The 20,627-nt window shown below is 41.3% G+C and overlaps 1 protein-coding gene across 1 annotated transcript in view; it reads right to left on the bottom strand.

Annotated features, from left to right (window-relative positions):
• Nucleotides 1–918: 918 nt before the first annotated feature.
• The window catches only part of CHRNA4 (cholinergic receptor nicotinic alpha 4 subunit), a 49,900-nt gene continuing 30,191 nt past the window's right edge, over nucleotides 919–20,627 (bottom strand). Inside the window, exons 5-6 of the mRNA XM_063296933.1 lie at nucleotides 18,494–19,871; nucleotides 919–1,211 (exon numbers count right to left, since the gene is read on the bottom strand). Coding sequence (XP_063153003.1) covers nucleotides 1,086–1,211; nucleotides 18,494–19,871 — 1,504 coding nt within the window. The 3' untranslated portion in view covers nucleotides 919–1,085. The remainder of the gene's footprint in view (nucleotides 1,212–18,493; nucleotides 19,872–20,627) is intronic.

Genomic DNA, 20,627 nt, shown 5'->3' with positions numbered 1-20,627 from the left:
GGTCCAAAGTCACCCAGCTGGCTTTGTGTCTAAGGCAGGACTAGAACCCATGGTCTTCTGGTTTCTAGTCCAGTGCCTTTAACCCCTACATCAAATTGGCTCTCCCAATAAAGATGCTTTGCAAATTCTCAGAACTTCATCTGATGTTACCATATATTCATGAGCTGCTAGCCTGCAGCTGTCTCTTCAACTGGATCTCTCTTGCCTTTGTCTCAGAGAGCATCATAGCACATTTCCTGGACTGTCCATTTCAAACTGCAAATAAAGGTTCTTCTGTTGGAAGATTCCTGCAACTTAAAAGCTTCCCGTAAATTCAGAATTAGCAGCTCCGCTAGAAGCATTCTAGCCTATCCTTCTTCCTGATGTACCGGTTTTTTACGTACAACATCCCACTCATCCCCACCTACAGTCTCATGAGGTATGGATCAGCAAAAGCTGAGCCATGTGACTATTCTCCTCAGTGCTCCAGTTGACAGATGAACTATTCCATGGACACAGCTCAGCAGGGAACAGACCTACCAATTTTCTTATCTATAGTTTATTCCATTACTAGAGGGTTGGGACAAATTTCTCCTGAATCTCTGACTTTTCATTTCCACCCCAGAATTGCAGTGATCAAAATCCATGACCTTAGTTGTCAACACGCCTTACTTTTTGTGCAGGTACGCATGCCAAAGACCTTTAGTTTGACCCAGTACAGTTCTGGAGAGCTTCAACTCAATACCAGGCCAGTACTTCTCCACAGACTTACCAGACTCTTGAGTGACTTTAAGTTTGTAGTTCCTTAAGGGAACATCACTGGATCCTCAGGATTATATAGGACAACTAATGCCATCATGCAATTGATGATACTTCACCAGCCCCTTCCCTCCCACCCCTACCCCTCAAAGAGATATAGATGATGACAATGGATTAGGCAAATGATGAAACCTTGGAAGGTATCCTCAGAGCTCCTAGGAACAAGTCATGCGCAGATGTGATGGTAAATTATGAAGAGCAGCCATCCCCAGACTAAAGCTTTGCCTTTCCAGGGTGGACTTAGATCTGCTGAATGCAATCGATCCCCCTTCCAAGCTGGACTGTTCCTAGATCATCCCTGCCAGCCAAGGGGGAAGGAAAAGTCCCACGGTTCCCAGCAAGCAGACTAAGATAAACATCCAGAGGAATATTCTATCAATGACCATTGCAACGTATTTCCAGTCTTCTTTCACCTGTACAGAGAGAGAAAAAGGGAAAAGGAGAATCAGAAGCAAGACATTCAGAGCACAGGAGAAGCCACAGACCAGCTTCCTCTAAGAGTACTTTCAAGACATGTTGGAGCTGTAAATCCCAGAATAGCTTTCAGCCACAAATTGCTAACTGAATATGAGCCAGCGCTGGGATGTGGCTGCAAAAAAAAAAAAAAAGTAAAAAAACCGCCCAGTCCCCCAAAGGGAGGAGATGGGCGGGGACAAATTGGATGGATAGATAGATAAATAAATAAATAAATGCCATTCTGCAATTCTGTATCAACTGAAGTGTAATTTAGAAATCATGTAATTGTTTTGGTCAGACCTCATTTTGAGAAGGCACTAAGCTATAAGTGTTAGTCTTGAAGAAAGATCAGGTAAGGAAATAGACATCACAAGAACAACTGGAACTAAACTTTACTATTATAGGGTTTTGGTTTTTTTTAATCCATTCAATTGTGTCTGATTCTCGGAGACTGCCAGGACAAGTCCCTGCAGTTTTCTTGGCAAGGTTTTTAGAAGTGGTTTGCCATTGCCTGCTTCCTAGGGCTGAGAGAGAGGGACTGGCCCAAGGTCACCCAACTGGTTTTGTTCCTAAAGGCAGGACTAGAACTCACAGTCTCCCAGTTTCTAGCCTGATGCCTTAACCACCACACCAAACTGGCTCTCAATAGGGTATAATATCATCCCCTATGATACTAATACTATAATATCCCTCTGTAACCTACCAAAGTTGTATTTTAAGATGGGCAGCCATACAAATCTTTTAAAAATAATAAAATAATAAATAAAATAACAAAATAATAAATACAATAAAATAAATAATAAATAAAATAATAAATAAAATAAAATGGATAGATAATAGATAACAGAATTGTGAAAGTCTAATAGAAATTCCGTCTCTCCCCTGTTATACTAAAAAAAATTAAGGTGTGGTACTTTTGAGTACTTTTCTCATCTTCTGCCTACCTGGGCTAAACTGATGCTTATATTGTACAACAGTTGCTGAATTCCTTCTTCAGGGCCATCTCTGTCCTCCTCAACAATAAGAAAGACTTGGGAAAACTGGAACAAGTCCAAAGATGGACCAAGCCATTTAGTTTCTCCCTACATGCCCAGGGCCAAAGGAATATGCAGATACCCCTCAGATATGCAAATGGCTCCTTCTCTGCTGACCTTCAGAAAGTCAGTGATGATCTGGTTACTTCATCAAGCCTCAGGAGGAGGGTTGCTCTACCTCCCTGGATGAGTAATTCCTTTTCATCAGGTTTTTGAAATGTTTGATTTCTGGTATATTATTACGATTACGATTACGATTACCATTACCATTACCATTACCATTACCATTACCATTAGTCTTGGTTTAATGTCTGAATTTTACATCTTTATTTTAACCCAATCGGAGTCAATTGCTTGAAATGGCCTATAAGCTCTGTAAGCAAGCAAGCAAGCAAATAAACAATCTGAGATAATATAGGAAGGTTGGCTATATTCAATCAGATGTCCTTGTTATGGGAGACACTTAAAAGTGGGTATGACTGCAAGAAAAGTGGGTATGGCACAGGAAAACAGGATAGAACTAAATAAATTCAATGTATGAATTACTAAGATAAACATTCTGCATCTTGTAATGGCTAGCTGTTTACTTCCTAGAAGACCAAGAAAGTATGATGAAAAACATACTAGACAAAAACAACACACTCCCATGCGTCTATCTGCCATCATTGTCATGAGTACTGATGGCGAGCTGGAAGGGGCCTCGATCCAGGGTGGAAAACGCATGCGTAGTACTGAGGAGTTAAGCAGCCATTCAAAGAGACACAGATCAGACCCACCTTAGCTTTTGGGGTTTATATGTCTGGGTTTTTCCCACGCTTCTTCAGTTTGTTAGGATTCTGTTTATGTAGCAGTAATAAACACTAGAGACCTACTCCTCGTCTCAGCATGATTTCTGACTGTTAGGACAATCATTCTCTGAAATATATATTTAAAATGAATTCTACATCTACACCGCTGTAGACAAAGAACTCAGAACGTCTTGTTACTAGACAGGGTATCTGAAGAAATTAATATCCAAAGTAAAAAGATCAATTCCAAAATATATGTAAAACCATGCCAGTCTTAAATATTACACCATCTTGAAATTCAGTCACACACCTGATACTAAATGAAGAAGGGATCTAAGATCTTCAAGGCCCATTATGGAAAAAAATAAAATAAGAGAGATGCTTAATAACTTGAACGTTTGGCCGGGTTCAAGCAGGTAGACATTAGCATGAGAACTTGCTGAGATCCTTGCTGGGAGCTCAGCTAATGTCTGAGTTGCTTCAATATATGGTTGTCATGAGTAAGGACAATGGTACACTCAAATATGACCTTAGGCTCAGTGTAGACAGGTGCTTTCCAGGTGGGGTGGGGGGAATAAAGAACAGCAACAACAGGATGGCAGCCCCAACTTCATAATCAAGGTCCCGCCTCTTTGTGAAGATGCAGCTGCCATTTTGATTTTTGTGACAGCCTTCCCCCATGGATGCCCTGGAAAAAACATTACATTTTCTCATTGCTGAGTGACGTAACATAAATAAAAATATATACTTTAAGATATATAATATTCTGCCCAATATTGTTTTGAATTAAAGCTTTACTTTGAAAACGAACATGGTAGTAAAGGTAAAGGTTTCCCTTGACATTAAGTCCAGCCGTGTCCGACTCTAGGGGGCGGTGCTCATCTCCGTTTCAAAGTCGAAGAGCCGGCGTTTGTCCGTAGACACTTCCGCGGTCATGTGGCCGGCATGACTAAATGGAACACCGTTACCTGCCCGCCGAAGCGGTACCTATTAATCTACTCACATTTGCATGTTTTCGAACTGCTAGGTGAGCAGGAGCTGGGACGAGCAACGGGAGCTCACCCCGTCACGCGGATTCAAACCGCCGACCTTCCGATCGGCAAGCTCAGCAGCTCAGCGGTTTAACGCGCAGCACCACCGCATCCCTAGCAAGTACATGGTAATAGCATGGTTTATGCATCCAGTATCAGCAGCTCCTGTATGTTTTCCAGATAATAGCATCTGTACTGCAATCAGCAAGTTACCAACTAAAATGTCCGATTTTTAAGGTTTTTTTTAACACAGTCATAGGGACGCGGTGGCGCTGCGGGTTAAACCGCTGAGCTGCCGATCGGAAGGTCGGCGGTTCGAAACCACGCGGCGGGGTGAGCTCCCGTTGCTCGTCCCAGCTCCTGCTCACCTAGCAGTTCGAAAACATGCAAATGTGAGTAGATCAATAGGTACCGCTTCGGCGGGAAGGTAACGGCGTTCCGAGTTGTCATGCTGGCCACATGACCTGGAAGTGTCTATGACAACGCCGGCTCTAAGGCTTAGAAACGGAGATGAGCACCGCCCCCTAGAGTCGGACACGACTGGACTTTACGTCGAGGGAAACCTTTACCTTTACCTTAACACAGTCATAAGGGTATTGGAATGTCATACCGGGCAAAGTTTGGAACTTTGAACAGCTGTTGTATTATTACTCTAGTAACATAATAACCATGTATTAAAAATAGATACGGTGTTGGTTGTCCTTTAGCATCTCACACAACCATTGGGGATGTTTCAGTATATTCTCTGTAATCTCATTTCATATATTGCTACCTACCAAAATGTTGCTGATAAAATGTTATACTCTTTCTTTGTTATGTATCTTGGAGTCTAGCTGCTGGTTCAGAATTTGACCTGGGATTATTCCAAATGTTGTAAAATCTTGTCTCAGAACAGGAAATGAATTTATCCTAAAAAATTACATAGGCACTGAAGTCAACTTTGAAGCCCTTGTTTCTTTTCTTTCTTTTCGTTCACTGCTGATTTTCTTTTTTTCCCCTTTTATTGTAATGTTATAAATCCTGATACATTATATTATTTCAATGCAGTAATCTTTATGTAATATAATTCAAAATTATGAACATTGTATGATTTGGAAAGCTTAAAGCATTAAAAGTAAAAAGTAAAAAGTAAAAATTCTCTCAGCATTCATTGCAATTTCGGATGTCAATATTGCAAACATATTAAACAATATTTAATCTTGTAAGCCACCAAGAGTCACTATGTGTGAATTGGGTGGCCATATAAATTTGTTAAATGAATAAATAAATATGATTATTTGACTTTTCATCTAAAGTTAACATAAGAAAAGAACCGCTTCAATTCACATCAAAGTATTAGTTATATAATAATAGCTTCAGCCTTGAACTAATTGTTTAATATTAAAATCTCCATTGTATTGTTACTTAGTGTGTGTGTGCATATGTGTGTGTTTCTATATTGATAAAAGGACATAAGAGATGGGTGAAGGAAATTTAACAAAAATTAAAATACCTAAAAAGTAGGAAGAAAAGAAAAGAAAAGAAAAGAAAAGAAAATAATAATAATAATAATAATAATAATAATAATAATAATAATAATAATACACTTTGAAGCTCTTGTTTCTGTATTCCTTTAGCCTGGAAACTGCAGTGGACAGATGACACCCTTTTGCTAGCAATCAACACCCAGATAAGCAGGGATTAACACCAGGATTAACACCAGACAAACAATCAAGCAGCAAACAATATGCTAACCAAGGAACTACCAACTCAGACAAACAATCAAGCTTTAAGCAGTAGCTTGATCAAGGAACTACCAGGAGAAAACCACACCCCACCAACACAGACAGGGCAAGCTGCTGTATATAAACAGGGAGGAAACCCCACTCCCTTCTAGCACTGAAGATGTTGCCTAGCTGGGTAACGAAACGTCTGCAAGAAAACAACCAAGCTCAGAGAGCACCAAGGACTCCGAGAAGAGAATATTTATTTATAAATTATATTATTAAATTATATTATTCATATAAACTTATTTATATTATTTATTATTGTAATTTTATACTGTATATTTTATTCATTGTATGATTGTTGTTTTAATTGATTACTGTAAACTGCCCAGAGTTGTCATGAGTACTGATGGCAAGCTGGAAGGGGCCTCTATCCAGGGGGGAAAATGCATGCATAGTACTGAGGAATTAAGCAGCCATTCAAAGAGACACAGATCAGACCTGCCTTAGCTTTTGGGGTTTATCTGTCTGAGTTTTTCCCACACTTCTTCAGTTTGTTAGGATTCTGTTTATGTAGCAGTAATAAACACTAGAGACCTGCTCCTCGTCTCAGCGTGATTCCTGACTGTTAGAACAAGAGTGCCCCGAAGGGAGGAGATGGGCGGGGACAAATTGGATAAATAAATAAGTAAATATGAAGCTCAACATTCTGCTAGCTATGAGAGATTGTCAGCTAAGTTTTTTCAGAAGCCCTTGATTAATTCTAAGGGGAATTAAATAACTGCTATATACACTTAGATACAGCTTAAGATAGGCCTATGCTGACCTAATAGCAGAAATGTGAGTTATAATATGATTTACTGCTTTTATTGCATTTGAACAGTTCGCCAGAGGGAAGGGGGATCGGAAGATCTGTTCGTTAACTTGCTTTAGCTACGTGCTGACGTTTTTTACCTTTGAATGTTACAATTAAAGGAAAACATTAAATGTTTCACAACTTGGCTCTTGCATGCTGTGGTTTTGCTTGTTCAATCTTAAGAACCCAATGTTTCTTGGCAATGATGTGGAACTGGTTTGCTATTGTCTTCTTCTAGGATTTTGTATCAGACCGTAACAATCAGCCAGCGTAGAAAGCTGCATTGTGGACTATTTAGGCCAGGATGTGAGCAACATTTGATATTCCAGAAGCTGCTGAACTACAATTCCCAGCATTTCCCACCAATGACAATGCTAGTCAGGGCTATTAAAAAGTGGGGTTCAGTAACATCTGGAGAGCACTGATCCTTCACTTTGATCAAATCAAGCAGACATTACCTAATTTTCTTAAGTGAGTTCTACACTTAGGGATTGTTTTATTTTTCTCAGTCACTTTAAATATTTCTTCTGTGAAACAATAGACAAATTAGCTGTCTAGTCTGTTCTCCTCTTTTAAGTGGAAATAAACCTGTTATCACACATCCAATCTCTGATTTGTCATCCTTGGTACTTTGGGGCAAGTCTACTGAATAATCATTGAGCATGCTTGCTTTTACACTAATTATGATCAAGCTGCAGTTTTTCTTCTTTTAAAACATAATCCTACGTTCCAGGAAAAACATAGGACATCAAGATGGTGCTAACCTTCAAGCAATGCAGGTTCTGATTCTGCTAAAATATGTGCAGGTTGCTTTTAATCTGCTCCTGAATTACAAGTGCTGGAAGGACAATTGAAGACAATGAATTTCACAAGCTTAAGGTTTTAACAGCTGGAGGCCACTTTTTAAAAATAGTTTCTCAGCCTCCCAAGGAATGCAAAGGCCACAGCATAGTCATGGTAACATCACTGGGGGAGGCAAGGGGAAAAATTAGCTCTCTTTAATTAGCTTGTGGGAGTTAGGAAAATTAAGTAACATAGGTGTGTTAAACTAAGCAAAGGCCTGTTGCACCTGTTTTGCTATTTGTTTGTTTGTTGTTGTTGTTTTAGTATATGATTACCACCAAATTTTACTGTTTTGTTACCTGCTACCAAATTTCACCAGTATAATCAAGAATGAGAGTTGGGAAAAACATTCCTGTGATGGTATGTGGGAAAGACCTTGGGAGATGGGGTGATGAGATGCTGCCTAGAGAACCAACAGATAAGAGAAGGCATAGCCCACAGCTGGATAGTGGGCAGGGCAAGAGGCTCAGAAGGGACCCTCCCTAGTTTCTCGGGCTATAAAGGTGACAGTGGGAGAATTGTTCTTTTAGACTTGCAAGATTCTATTAATGTAGCTTTACAAGAAAGTAGAATTAGCTTATCTGGTCATGTTTCCTGTCTGGTCTACCTGGTAAGGCTGACATACCAAATACTGTTCCTTCTATTTATCACCTCTGATATTCAGGTATCTTCCTTGACTTCCAGTTCATTTATAGTTCCTCTTCAAGGTAAAGGTTTTGAGCTGTTACAGCTCCATAGAGGTACAGAACGATTTTTTGTTGAGGACTATAATGCCTTAAGTCTCTTTACCATGATCAAAACCACATGCATTTCAGCAAAGACACTACCAGGAACAGAAAGAGCAGATGTATTTATCTTCTAATTCATACTTCCTCCTCTTTTTCTCCCCTTCCCTCCTCCTCTCTGGGTGCCTGAAATGCAACAGATTGCTCTTACGATGAATATCCAAAACTGGGCAAAGGAACTACAAAAGGACACAGCCCTAGGGCCAGCAGTTGTCCACCCCTTTTCAGAATGGTCTCAGCTTCTTCAGTGTCTGTCCTCTTCTCCTTAGCTGTCTAGCATCATCTTCAAGACACCATCAATAGAACTCTCATATCTCAATTGCAAAAATTCAGATGACCACTAGATGGCAATAAAACCTTTGAATTCTCTATACCTTTTTGCTGCCATCTAGTGGTTAACTGGGTTGTTGAAATCCATATATGGTAGCCCAAACCATCAGGCATCATCATAGGGCTGGTGATTACCACCTCCGGACTATGAAACACCTTCCCAATGGAGGCCAACTTTGCATCATCTTGTCTTACAAAATTTAAACTTCCTCCTAGCAATGCTACATGGTAGCTGCCATATATTTCTCCTTGAGCTCCAGAGAAGTGTCCTATCCAATGGCGTGGCATGATGCTATATCATGCGATTATAATTTATTAATGATAGGTGTGGCTCTCATTAATTTCCACAGGTTTTTCAGACAGTCTGTGACTACTGGGAGGCACTCCAGCAATTTATTTCACAGGTTTACACACATGCCCTTGTAAATACCCCAGAGTCCCCTGTGTGTTTCACCACCAGAAAATGGAGTGATAAAATCCATTATCTAAAATCCAAAATCCAAAATCCATGGACATTCCATGAAATGCTGCTGAATTGTGTGCAAACCCAACAAAAACACAATCCCTTCATTAACAACTTCTGGCTATCTTGTAAAAACTGAAAGATAAGTACATATATCCCACACAACTCTGGAAACTTCCCCCTTTTTAAACGTCAAATGGCTGAACAATTCTACATTGCTAATTCACAAGCAAATACAGTACTTGTTTGAGGCCACAGAGGTCTTGTTTCAGCCAGCTGTCTGAATCCAAAGAAGCCTATCTAATTTTGGGGTAGAACTTTATTTCTCACATTTCTCTCCAACTTATTTAGCTTTATCAATGTTTATATTTTTCCCAAGAGCATATGAATATCAAACAATCTCTGAAGGACCATTAAAATCCCACAGTATTTTAAGGGATGGGAGAAATCAGATAAGAGGAGATGGAAGAACGAGCTATTTAGAGTTCACAAGAACAGCTTAAAATTAAATTGGGGACCTGGAACTCGGTCCTTCTTCATGCCCTGATTTCCACATACTGTAAGCCCTTTACGTGAAATGGGGACTCATAGATTTCCCATAAAGTCCTACAGAATGACAGATGAACCCTTCTCTTGCTTGGTATGCATTGTATCCAACATGCCTAGGCAGGGAGCAACCCCTAGGCTGACCTGTCCGACCTGGGAAGCTAAGCAGGGTCTGGTGTGGTCAGTAGTTAAATGGGAAACCTTCAGGTCAAGAAACAGACACCACATGGATTCCAGGAAAGCTACTTTATTGTTGCAGGGTATAATACCAGAACCAAGTTGCTCTCTGTCGCATCTTATACTAAACAAAATCAATGAATTTATTTTTCATGCTTGCTTCAGTCTCTGGATTATGTAAGCTCTTCTCCATATTGATTTGTTCTTTCCTTTCCCCCTTAACAGTTCCCTCATATCTTCCCCAAAGTCAGCTCTAAATTCAGTTGCAGATGTGAGCAATGTAGTTACACTGCTAACTTTCCACAAGGTTTTCCTCCAGGCAAATCAATGAAGTGTAACCCTAAACATGTCCTCTTCTATTGCTAAACATGTTTACTTAGAAGTGAATCTCACTGGATTCAACATATACTAAAGCAGCCTCTCCTCTGATCGGATTCAGTTATGTGACGTCAAATCAGTATCAAGTCTATGCAACCACATACAGTAGATAGATTTTCTCCATTGCAATCTGCCCCTAACCTGATCCTTCAGGTCTTCCAATGGTGCCCCCATCACTTCTATAACTGAGTCCACCCACTTTGCTGCTGGTCGTCTTCTTCTCTTTCCTTCCACCTTCACCCACGTTACGGCCTTCTCTAGAGAATGAGGCATTTGCATGTGTCCAAAGTAGAATAATTTGAGCCCAGTCACTTGTGGTTACTCGAGTGAGGGTTGATTTATTCAACGATCCATCAGCTTGTTTTCTTGGCTGTCCACTGTCTTCTCAAGAGTCTTCTCCCACACCAATGTTCAGAAGTGTCAATACCTTTTCTACCCTGCTTCTTCAAAGACCAACTTTCACTTCCATAGAGTGTCACAAGGAAAACCACTGTCTGCATGATTCTGATCTTTGTAGGTATACATATATCACACTATCATCTGAACATCTTTTCCAAGCCCTTCGTGGTGAGCCTGCTGAGTGCTAGTCAGATACTACCAGCGAATTTTTTTTTTCAACCCGTTCAATTGTGTCCGATTCTTGGAGACTGCCTGGACAAGTCCATGCAGTTTTCTTGGCAAGATTTTCGGAAGTGGTTTGCCACTGCCTTCTTCCTAGGGCTGAGAGAAAGTGACTGGCCCAAGGTCACCCAGCTGGCTTCATGCCCAAGGTGGGACTAGAACTCACAGTCTCCCGGTTTCTAGCCAGGTGCCCTCACCACTACACCATACTGGCTCTCACACTAGCCGAACAGAGCCAGCCTAAATCTAGAAAGCATCGTAGAGACACTCAGAGTGGGAAATGCAAAGAGCTACAGCTTACTAGTACCAGGGAAATCTAATTTACACAAGGACATTTTTGGGAACACTCTTTACTACTTACCTTCCAGCTTTGCTATTTAAGAAAAAATCAATCCTTCAATTGAAGGAACAATATACCTTTAATATGCACACCTTTTCCCTGTGGCAGCCAAATTTTAGTGGAATACTGATCAGGAACATGAAGGGATGGTTTGTTAAACGTGTAAAAGATTTCCAGATCAATCCTTCTTATTGCCTTTTCATTTGCAATTACATTTTGTAGAATTGATTGGGACTCAGGGCTAAGGCTGATGGGATGGCAGGTGAGATCTCTCATGCATGTATAAAAATTACATGCAGCTGCCAGGAAAAGGAGCAGGAATTTATTTGGGCCCCTGTGATACTGGGGCAACCCTGAAAAACAATTTGTATGGGTAGAAGATTACGGGGAGAAGGTTGTAGGGAAAGAGTGAATTTCCCTCTTCTACCAATTCAACCCAAGACTTAAGTGAAGCAACAAAAAAGCTCTTCTCTCACCATAATTAATGCTGCCCATTTGTTTTGTCACCAATGGCAGATATCTCTTCTTTTTCTGGTAGTAAACATGAAGGTAAGGGTGAACATGATCTTCAGTTGAGCCTGCCCTATGACTCCATCCACACAGGTTTTATGATAGCAGCATGGAAGAAGTTTGCCACCTTCTTCAAGGTCTTTTTCAATTTGCCAATCTAGCCAACAATCCTGGACCCTGCAGATGGTCCCCATCCAAGTACTAACCAAGGCTGATCCTGCTTATCTTTGAAAATCAGCACTGCTTGCCTTGAGGGAATGCAAACCTTCAAAGGGGTGCCTCTGGTTGATGAAGCTATAAGTGAAACCACAAAGCAACAGGATCCCCTTCCCTTCTAAGAATAGAATAAAATGGTGATCTTGCTTCATTTCTTCTGATGCGTTCCTCTCTTATTCAAGTTCCTCTGGAATTTCCAGTGGTCTTCTCTAGTCTCAAATCACAGCCTACTTGTGATCTCCAGAAAAGGGTTTTGTGCAGATTATCTATCTATACAGAAGCTTCTCCTGGATTTTGCAAATGACCAAGGTAGCTGCAAAGAGGGGATTACTAGAAGGCTATTAAAAATCTAGGAAGGATTGAAGAGAATTATCCCAACAAAGAGAATGGTGGTGCCTCTGTGTTGCAAAGCTTTTCGTCATGGTGAAGCTAAGCCACCTACATAGGCCTATTAAAAATACAGCAATAATATATTTTTATTTTATTATGTAGTTTCCGGTTTCTATAAAACCAACCAAAATATAATGCAAAAATAAAATAAAATAAACTTCAAGTTTTAAATATAAAAATATAGCTATACCCTTAAGCACATATGACCTAGCACATTTGAAATTAAGAGAGAACTAAGCATACCGTAACATTTTGCAAGTCTTTGCAGGAGCTAGAAGAAAACCAATAAATAATAAATATGCTCTGCCTTTTTATGGCACCAAATCTCTGGTACCTGAGGCAAGCACTATCCCATCTATAGCGACTGCCTGAAGCTTGTTAAAGTTCAAGAAAGGCCACTGGAAAAGCTTTGAAAATCTCATTACAAATTACCTTTGGTCTTTCTTCCCAAGCCTTTCTCCACTCAGCTCTGCCGTAGTGCTGGGAGGCTTTTGGCAAAGGACTATAGAGGCCATCCAGTCTGACTTCCTGATCGTAAAGGATCCATCACAGTAGCGTTTTTTTCAAACTGGGTTCCGTGAAAGTTTAATGGGGTTCCTTGAGAGACTATGGGGAAAATGTTCTCTTGAATGCAGCCATTTTGTTTAAATCACCAGAGATTTGCCTCTTGACTGGGGTTCCAAGGATTTTTTTTTAATTAACAAGCACCACAGCTTGAAAAAGTTTGAAACCCCCCTGCAGTAGGAGATGACCACCCAGCCTCTGAACTCATCACTTCATGTGGAAACCTGTACCACGGCTGACAGATTGTACAGGTAGTCCTCACTTAACAACCACACTTGGGACCAGCAACTCCGTCACTAAGCGATGTGCAATTTCACTGCTGGCTTCTCTAATAATTCTGCTTGGTGGAAGCTGGCTGTGAAACTTGCAAATGGCGATCATGTGACCGCAGGACACTGCGACGGTCGTAAACACCCACTGGTTGCAAAATGCCCGAATTTCAATCACGGGACTGCGGGGACACTGCAACGGTTGTAAGTGTGAGGACCAGTCATAACATTACTTTTCCAGTGCTGTCATAACTTTGCATGATCACTAAACAGAGCAGTCGTTAAGTGAGGACTACCTCTACAGCCAAGAGGTTCATCTAGAGGTTTAGCCTGCACCTTCTTTGTAGTTTTAACTGGTTCTGGTCCTGCTGGGGCAATAAAGAGTATTTCTGGGTGACAGCTCTTCAGGTATTTGAAGACTGCTATCATCTCTCCCTCCGTCATCCTTTCTGAAATCTAAACACCCAGACCCTTTAACTATGCTTCACAGGACTTGATTTCCAGACATCTTGGTAGCCTGTCCTGTGACTGACCCACATTTTTCACTAACCCTAGGAAGAGAGGCTGCTTAGACAAGCGAGCTCTTCCTGTTTACTCACACAAACTCTGAGATGACAAACTTCCCCCTTGGGAGTTGAAGTCCACCCAGCTGAAAGTTGAGAAACACTGCTCTAAGGTAAAACGCCAAATCCTTTCCTAACAAAATTTGTGGGTAAATTCTTTGACACCCTTAACTTTCATCGATTGTAAACAAAGAATAGTTCAATGAAAGTTGTCTTTCAAAGGCCCAGTGTTGTACAGGGAATTCCTTCCTTTTCTGACTTCTCCACAGATAATGAGGGCAAGAAAAGATTGTGCAGTGAACAACTGTGATGCTCTCCTAGAATAAATCACATCTCCTATTTTTAGTTTATGCTGGAACATTTCATTTCCTGTCCCAAGGACCAACTGCTTCACTTTACAACAGTGACCAAGACGAAATCTTCAACATTTTCAAAACCGCAAGGTATAAAAATTGCATAGTGCTTGCTCAAGGAAATTTTTATCTGTACTTAGTTATTTAATTTATACTGGGCCTTTCCAGGCAAACTAGATAACCAAGTTGGCTAACAGCAACCACAAAATAAAATAAAATAGATAACAACACATAAAGGCAGTCCTCACTTAACAACCACAATAGGGACTGGCATTTCAGTTGCTAAGCAAAGAGGTCATTAAGTGAACCCCTTTTTTGCAGCGGTCATTATGTGAATCACTCTGGGCATTAAGCATACCATGTGGTTGTTAAGCAAATCACACAGTTCCCCATTGATTTTTCTTGCCAGAAGCTGGCCAGGAAAGTTAAAAATGATGATCATGTGACCATGGGATGCTGTGACCGTCATAAATGCGAACTGGTTGCCAAGCACCCAAATCACAATCATGCAACTGGGGGGATGCTGCAATGGCTGTAAGTGTAAGGACTGGTCGTAAGTCGGTTTTCCCAGCACCGTCATAAGTCCTAACTATCACTAAACAAATAGTTGTTAAGCGAAGACTACTGACCACAATTACAACCATCATAAAAAGTATAAATCAAGTCCCTTTCTGAAGGGTGGGGGGAGAAGGAGCACAAGAAAAAAAGCATCGGCGCAAGAAAAAAAAAGACATATCAGAAGTCACATTTTTCACTGCAACCTCTTATGCTGCAAATTAAAGAAAGGGGAGAGGGGCACAGCTGGTGTGCAAAGGTTATTTCAATAGCCTTAAGGGGAAGAGATGTGTATGGGAACTGCACAGTAGAATTACTGCAAATGAAAGAAAAAATATGCTTTAGTTACAAACAATTATTCAATTGCTTGACTTCCAGTGAAAGGAACTAGTTCTATTATTAAGGGGACAAGGCAGTGATGGGTTTTCTATTGACAGATCAAATATAATTCAGACCAAAAGGCCTGAAACGGGGAATTATAGCCCTCTGATCAAATCTAGCTGCCCAGATCACCTCATCTGCTTTGCACCTTCTCCTCACCATGGGCTGTAGGCTCTCCTTCGAGGCACCAAGAATGAAAGGGTGCCTCCACAGGGCTTCTTCTGCCCCTTGACAAGGGAAAAGGTGGGGAGGACAAATCTCGGAGAATCATAATCACTCTGTGATTGACAAAACTTGCAAGTTGCCAAATAAATAAACAGATACATTTCATTGGTGTTATTTTGGAGATATCCAGTTGCTAATTAGTAAAGTCCATCTGGCTCATGGGCTGATCTGAGAAGAGAAATTGTCTTGGTCAGCTCTAGAAGAGGTGTTGAGTTCTATTTATTTATTTATTTATTTAATTCATTTATTTATCCTATTTTTATTACCACCCATCTCCCCCACTCGGGGGACCCTGGGCGGTTCACAATAAAACAGTATACAATACAATAAAATCAGAATAACATCAATAAATATACATATAAAATATAATAAAATCCAAGTCCCTGGATCAAGTGTTTAAAGGATTAGTTTAGAGTAACCCACAGAGGCTGGGCCCAGCTAGATGATCACACCTAACCCACCTTGGTGAGTCAGGGTTGGATCTGGTCAAATGTTTGGATGGAAAACCATCAGGAAACAACAGGGGGTTCAGCTACATTGGAAAGTAGGGAAAAATATCCCAAGTGGCCATGGTGAATTATTTTCCCATTCATGCCAAGCCCCCTGCATGAAGCCACCTGAAATCAAACTCAGCATGGACCCTTTGCCTTTAAAGGGTCTGCAAAGATTTGGATCTTTTGAATTTTGAATTTTGAATCTCCTAGGAAAAATAGGACCTCCCCCAATTTGGGGGGATTTTAGTGGAACTAAATTTACAGGCAAACTAGAACTTCATGAAAGAACTAAGGACATCAAATCTCAAAGAAATCCATCCAGGGATTTTCAAATCACTATCCTTTAATGCTTAAAAAAAGTCTATAATTTTGTCATTTGAAGGGATAATAGGTCAACAAAGAATATCAGTGCCAAGTTTCAGAAAAATGTTGGGCAATTTTGGGGGAGAGGGAAGGAATATTCTAAAGCTAAAATGATGTCCTGTCCGGTATATGGTGGAATGGTCAGGAGATAATGCAAATGGGTAAGGGATGAACTTACTGGTCTTTTCCAAAGGAAGAGGAAGGGGAAACTGAACTAATCCAGATCAGTCAGCTTACTTCACCCATAAAAATCATCACACAATTGTTCAAGTTGAAAGACTAGGAAACAATGGAGTGGAATGAATGGGTTTGCTGTGAATTCTCCACTCCAAGATGTTATGATTGGAACATTCCTATTTGAAGGCAGACCCGTCAATCTCTGAATCCAATACTCTTCCTTGCTTCCCTAACATTTAATCTAAATTCTGAAGACAGTTGATACAAACTTTTTTTCTTTTTTGGCATGGCTTCATAGCATGGTAGAGCGCCACAAAAACAGACGGGGAACAGAGTTTTGTTGAAGCTCAAAATCGAAAGAAAGATCAGATTTGGAGGCATCTGTTCCACCTCAGTTAAATGAAAGTGTTCTGAACTTTCTCACTCCAGCTCATGGTCTAGGCTCCATCTGAATCCCCTGCACACCACTTGCTTAGCTTTCCTGAATGTTGTAATCGTAATGGCTTTCTATCATCCCCTTCTCTCCACCTGGCAGAAAACCTGAAAGGCTGCTTCCCCCACTGCGTTTTCCATTGCTGTGCTGCTCTTTTCAAATTCTAGAGTCATTTTTGTAAATTGTAGACACAGGGGATAATGCTGCCTTGTCTTGTCACGGCTTATCTAGAAAGACAAATCCAATTAAACTCTTTAGAAAATAAATAGTGAAACCTGACTTTTTAGATCCCTTCTTTGGCTTTTTATCTGCCTCTTGCAAGGGGCAGGCATTCTGTTTCGAGACAACAACTTTATGGACAGGTTATTAGACCCAGCAGTATTTGATCCTCGCTCCTCAGAGAGAACGCAGCGGCAACAGGAGCCATTAAAATTGCTGTGCGAGGTTTCCAGCAACTGTGATGCTCAGTTCCCATGCAGATCCCAGGTGAGTCCATAGGTATTAGCCACGTACCTAGCTTTCAAAGTGTTCTAATGATCTTTTCTACCCTCCCTCTATAGTTTCCTCCTGCTGAAAATGTCACAGCAAAGGGCAGCGTGCTTACATTTAGATCCAGAGAAATCTGAACCCAGAGGCATTGCAAGGGTCTGGTTTCAGAAGCTGGAAAGACTAAGAGGAGACACCAGTGAAATGGAGAAGAACGCAAAGCTGGGAAAAGGCAGGAAAAGGAGCAAAAAAGGCCATTGGGCCAAGAGGCAAACGTAAGCAAGGAAGTTGGTTGAGAAGGATCGGGTAGCAGTCTAAATGTTTATTTCCAGCAGGGACATCTGAAAGGGCAGGCAGACACAACCACACAATCATAGCCCCACCTCTTACCTGCATCGCAGATTTAAAAAGGGGCAAGGGGTTGACCGCAGCCACCTTCTTGACTTTTTTGAACCCCCTCCCTTGGAGATGGGCAACTTTTATTCTCCTAAAGAACATCCTCTATTTATTGGGTGCTGAGGACCACCAAGCATACTAGGGATGATGTGGCAATGTCACTGGAGAAGAAAGGGCCACCATTGGGGGCTATCCTTTCTCTTGGTTCTTTTCACTCTTCTTTCCATGTTGCACCATCACAAATGCATGCATTTCAGCATCCAGGAGCATCGCTGGGGAATTCTATTCCTCCCATCTGCTCCATATATCTGGGAGGCATGGAAGAAGGATTTGTGGGAGTGGCAGAAGTGGCTGTGAGCCAAGGCTGAGAGTGGTGGTAGGACTGTTTTTACCATAAATCTTGTTGGTAAAATTAGATGGTAGGTAGTTCAGGTTTTTATACTGGTATAGCATTACTTTCACTGCGACTGCAAATATCGTATAAGTTGATTTTATTCCTTCTGTGTCATTTTAACTGCTCTTTAGTTCTTATTTGTTAATTTTTTATTGGGGCTGAACCATGCTCCAGTCCAAGAAACATTATAAATAACTTTGTTGGTTTCATTCATTCATTGATTGATTGATTGCTTGGGGGTTCATGTACATGACCCCATACTGACGTGACTAATTTTGAGACCAAATCTGAGCGTGGAGCAAACACAACTGGCAGGATTCTGCAAAACACTCCTGTTACAAAAAATCATCTCCCAAAATGCATCGTTCCTAACTCAGAACATGCCTCACTTAACCACTCCAGAGTGAGAAAGGCTCATCCGGGGGCCCCGAACATAACATAACTTTATGTTTTGTGTTCCGCCTAGCGGATGAACTTTAGAAGGGCTACTAAATGTTATCAGAAGTTCACTCCACTCGGTTTTTGACTTGCAATGAACAGGTGATAAGGAAAAAGGAGTAATTTCTACTTACTGAGAAATCTGCATCTTCTGCTCTCAGATGGTCTGCAATATAATGGACACCTTCCACAGCTAACTTCAAGGCAGGTGACATCAGCAAAAACTGTTGCTCTTTAAGAGTCTTGCTCCCTTGTCTGGATGTGCTGGCTGAGTCCTTTTTTTTACATTTACATTTACAATGGGTGGGCTTGACTTTAGGCTGGTCCACATTGAGATGGCCCTGTGGGGATGCTGGTGACTCACTAGATTGACCATTGGTCTGGGAGGCCTCTTCTTGCAAGTAGCAATACTGGATGCTCCTGGATCGGCAACGGATGGTTCCTTCTTCTGTTTTTCCTGGACTGCTGTACATCTGCTGGACACTTAACGATCTGCCTTTACAAATTGAGCTAGACTGAATGTCTCCAAGGGGGTGACTGGGAGGTTGGAGTGATGCACAACTAGCCCGAATCGGTTCTGGATGCAACATTGAATACTGGCCAGATGGTGACTTGCATACTGGCTGTGGGTTTTTGGGGTCATCAAGATGGGTTCCAAAGGATGACGTTGGGGACTCTTCATTGCTCTGAGGGCTGTTGGATGATGAGGTAATAAAGTTGGGTTCCACTTCTGTCTCTGACCAGAACCGTTGTGAGTTGGCTATTTTGTGCATGGATTCAATGAGCTTCTTGCAGTTGTCCTTGACAGTCGAAGGGCGTTTCATGAAAAGAAGACGTGGGACGATGTCAAGAAAAACACGTCTCACCCAGGCTGGCATGGTGTGTGTACGAGGGGAACGATGGTGGACATTCAGCACAAACACAGTGATGATGATGGATAAAGTGACAAAGATCATGGTGAAGAGAAGGTACTCTCCTATCAAGGGAATGACCAAAGACGTTGAGGGGATGATCTCTGTAATGAGGAGGAGGAAGACAGTCAAGGACAGCAGGACAGAGATGCACAGGGTGATCTTCTCCCCACACTCAGAAGGCAAATAGAAGACCAAGACAGTCAGACATGAGATTAGAAGACAAGGAATAATCAAATTGATGGTGTAGAACAGAGGCAGACGCCTGATGATGAAGGAGTAAGTGATGTCTGGATAGATCTCTGAACAGCACTCATACTTCTTGATGTTGTAGTTGCCAACAGCATTGATGATCACCCATTCTCCACTCTCCCAATAGTCCAGCTGGTCCACGTGGCGGTGCATGCTCTCTAAGTCTATCTTGGCCTTGTCATAAGTCCACGAACCAAACTTCATGGTGCAGTTTTGTTGGTCAAAAGGGAAGAAGGTGACATCAATGCTGCAGGAGCTTTTGTAGATGGCAGGAGGCATCCATTTAATCCGACCATCATAGAAGAGGTGGGCTTTCGTGAGGTGGGTGACTGCAAAGTCCCCATCAGCACTGTGGGAGGTAAGGGGAATAAAACATGGAGTGGAATAATCAGAAAGAAGGCTTCTTATGTTTTTATTAACTTATGGCTTACCCAGCAAATAAACAGGCAGACATGCTGAAAAAAATGGGCTATGGATGGGTGGCTCATTGTTTACATCTCTCTTGCTACCTTCAAGCTGCAGATTGTGTCTCGATCTAGTCAACGTTCTTTTACTGAGATATTCATCAAAGCAACGGCTATACAGATTTATCCCCACCACCACCATCACTTTCAGTTTTTTGTTTCCGGTGAGTTAAAGCCCTGGCCCCATCTTCCCTTAATGTGGGATATATTGGCCAGCTGAAAACAAAAGAGATCAACATGCTGACTAAAGCTATAGCTAGTGATGTCACAAAATTGGTGGTGTCCTAAGGTAGATATGAACAACCCTATTCTCCCTTGCATTTCCTATGAGATATAAGTGTACAAGGAACACAATACAAGATGAGGGCATCACTGAGGGTAGATATGCAGTGAATGGGGTTTGGTGATTGGTGGGTCAGTCACATCTAGTTGACCTTGGCTGATCTTGAAAAAGCTAAGTAGAGGAGGACCAGGTTGCTACACAGATGGGAATCCACCAGAGAAACCCCAAGGTTCTACACTAGGCTGGGAAGCTGAAAAGTCATCCTGGAAGTAGGTAGTTGGCAAACATTTCTGTAGAATTGTCAAGAAAACAATGGGGAAGCAACAGTGTAGATTCCAGGAAAAAAGTTTAATTCAGG

Source organism: Candoia aspera, chromosome 3 (assembly GCF_035149785.1).
Source record: "Candoia aspera isolate rCanAsp1 chromosome 3, rCanAsp1.hap2, whole genome shotgun sequence".
Classification (NCBI taxonomy): domain Eukaryota; kingdom Metazoa; phylum Chordata; class Lepidosauria; order Squamata; family Boidae; genus Candoia; species Candoia aspera.
Note: the sequence above shows the minus strand (reverse complement) of the source record. Positions and strands in the feature narration are given on the sequence as shown.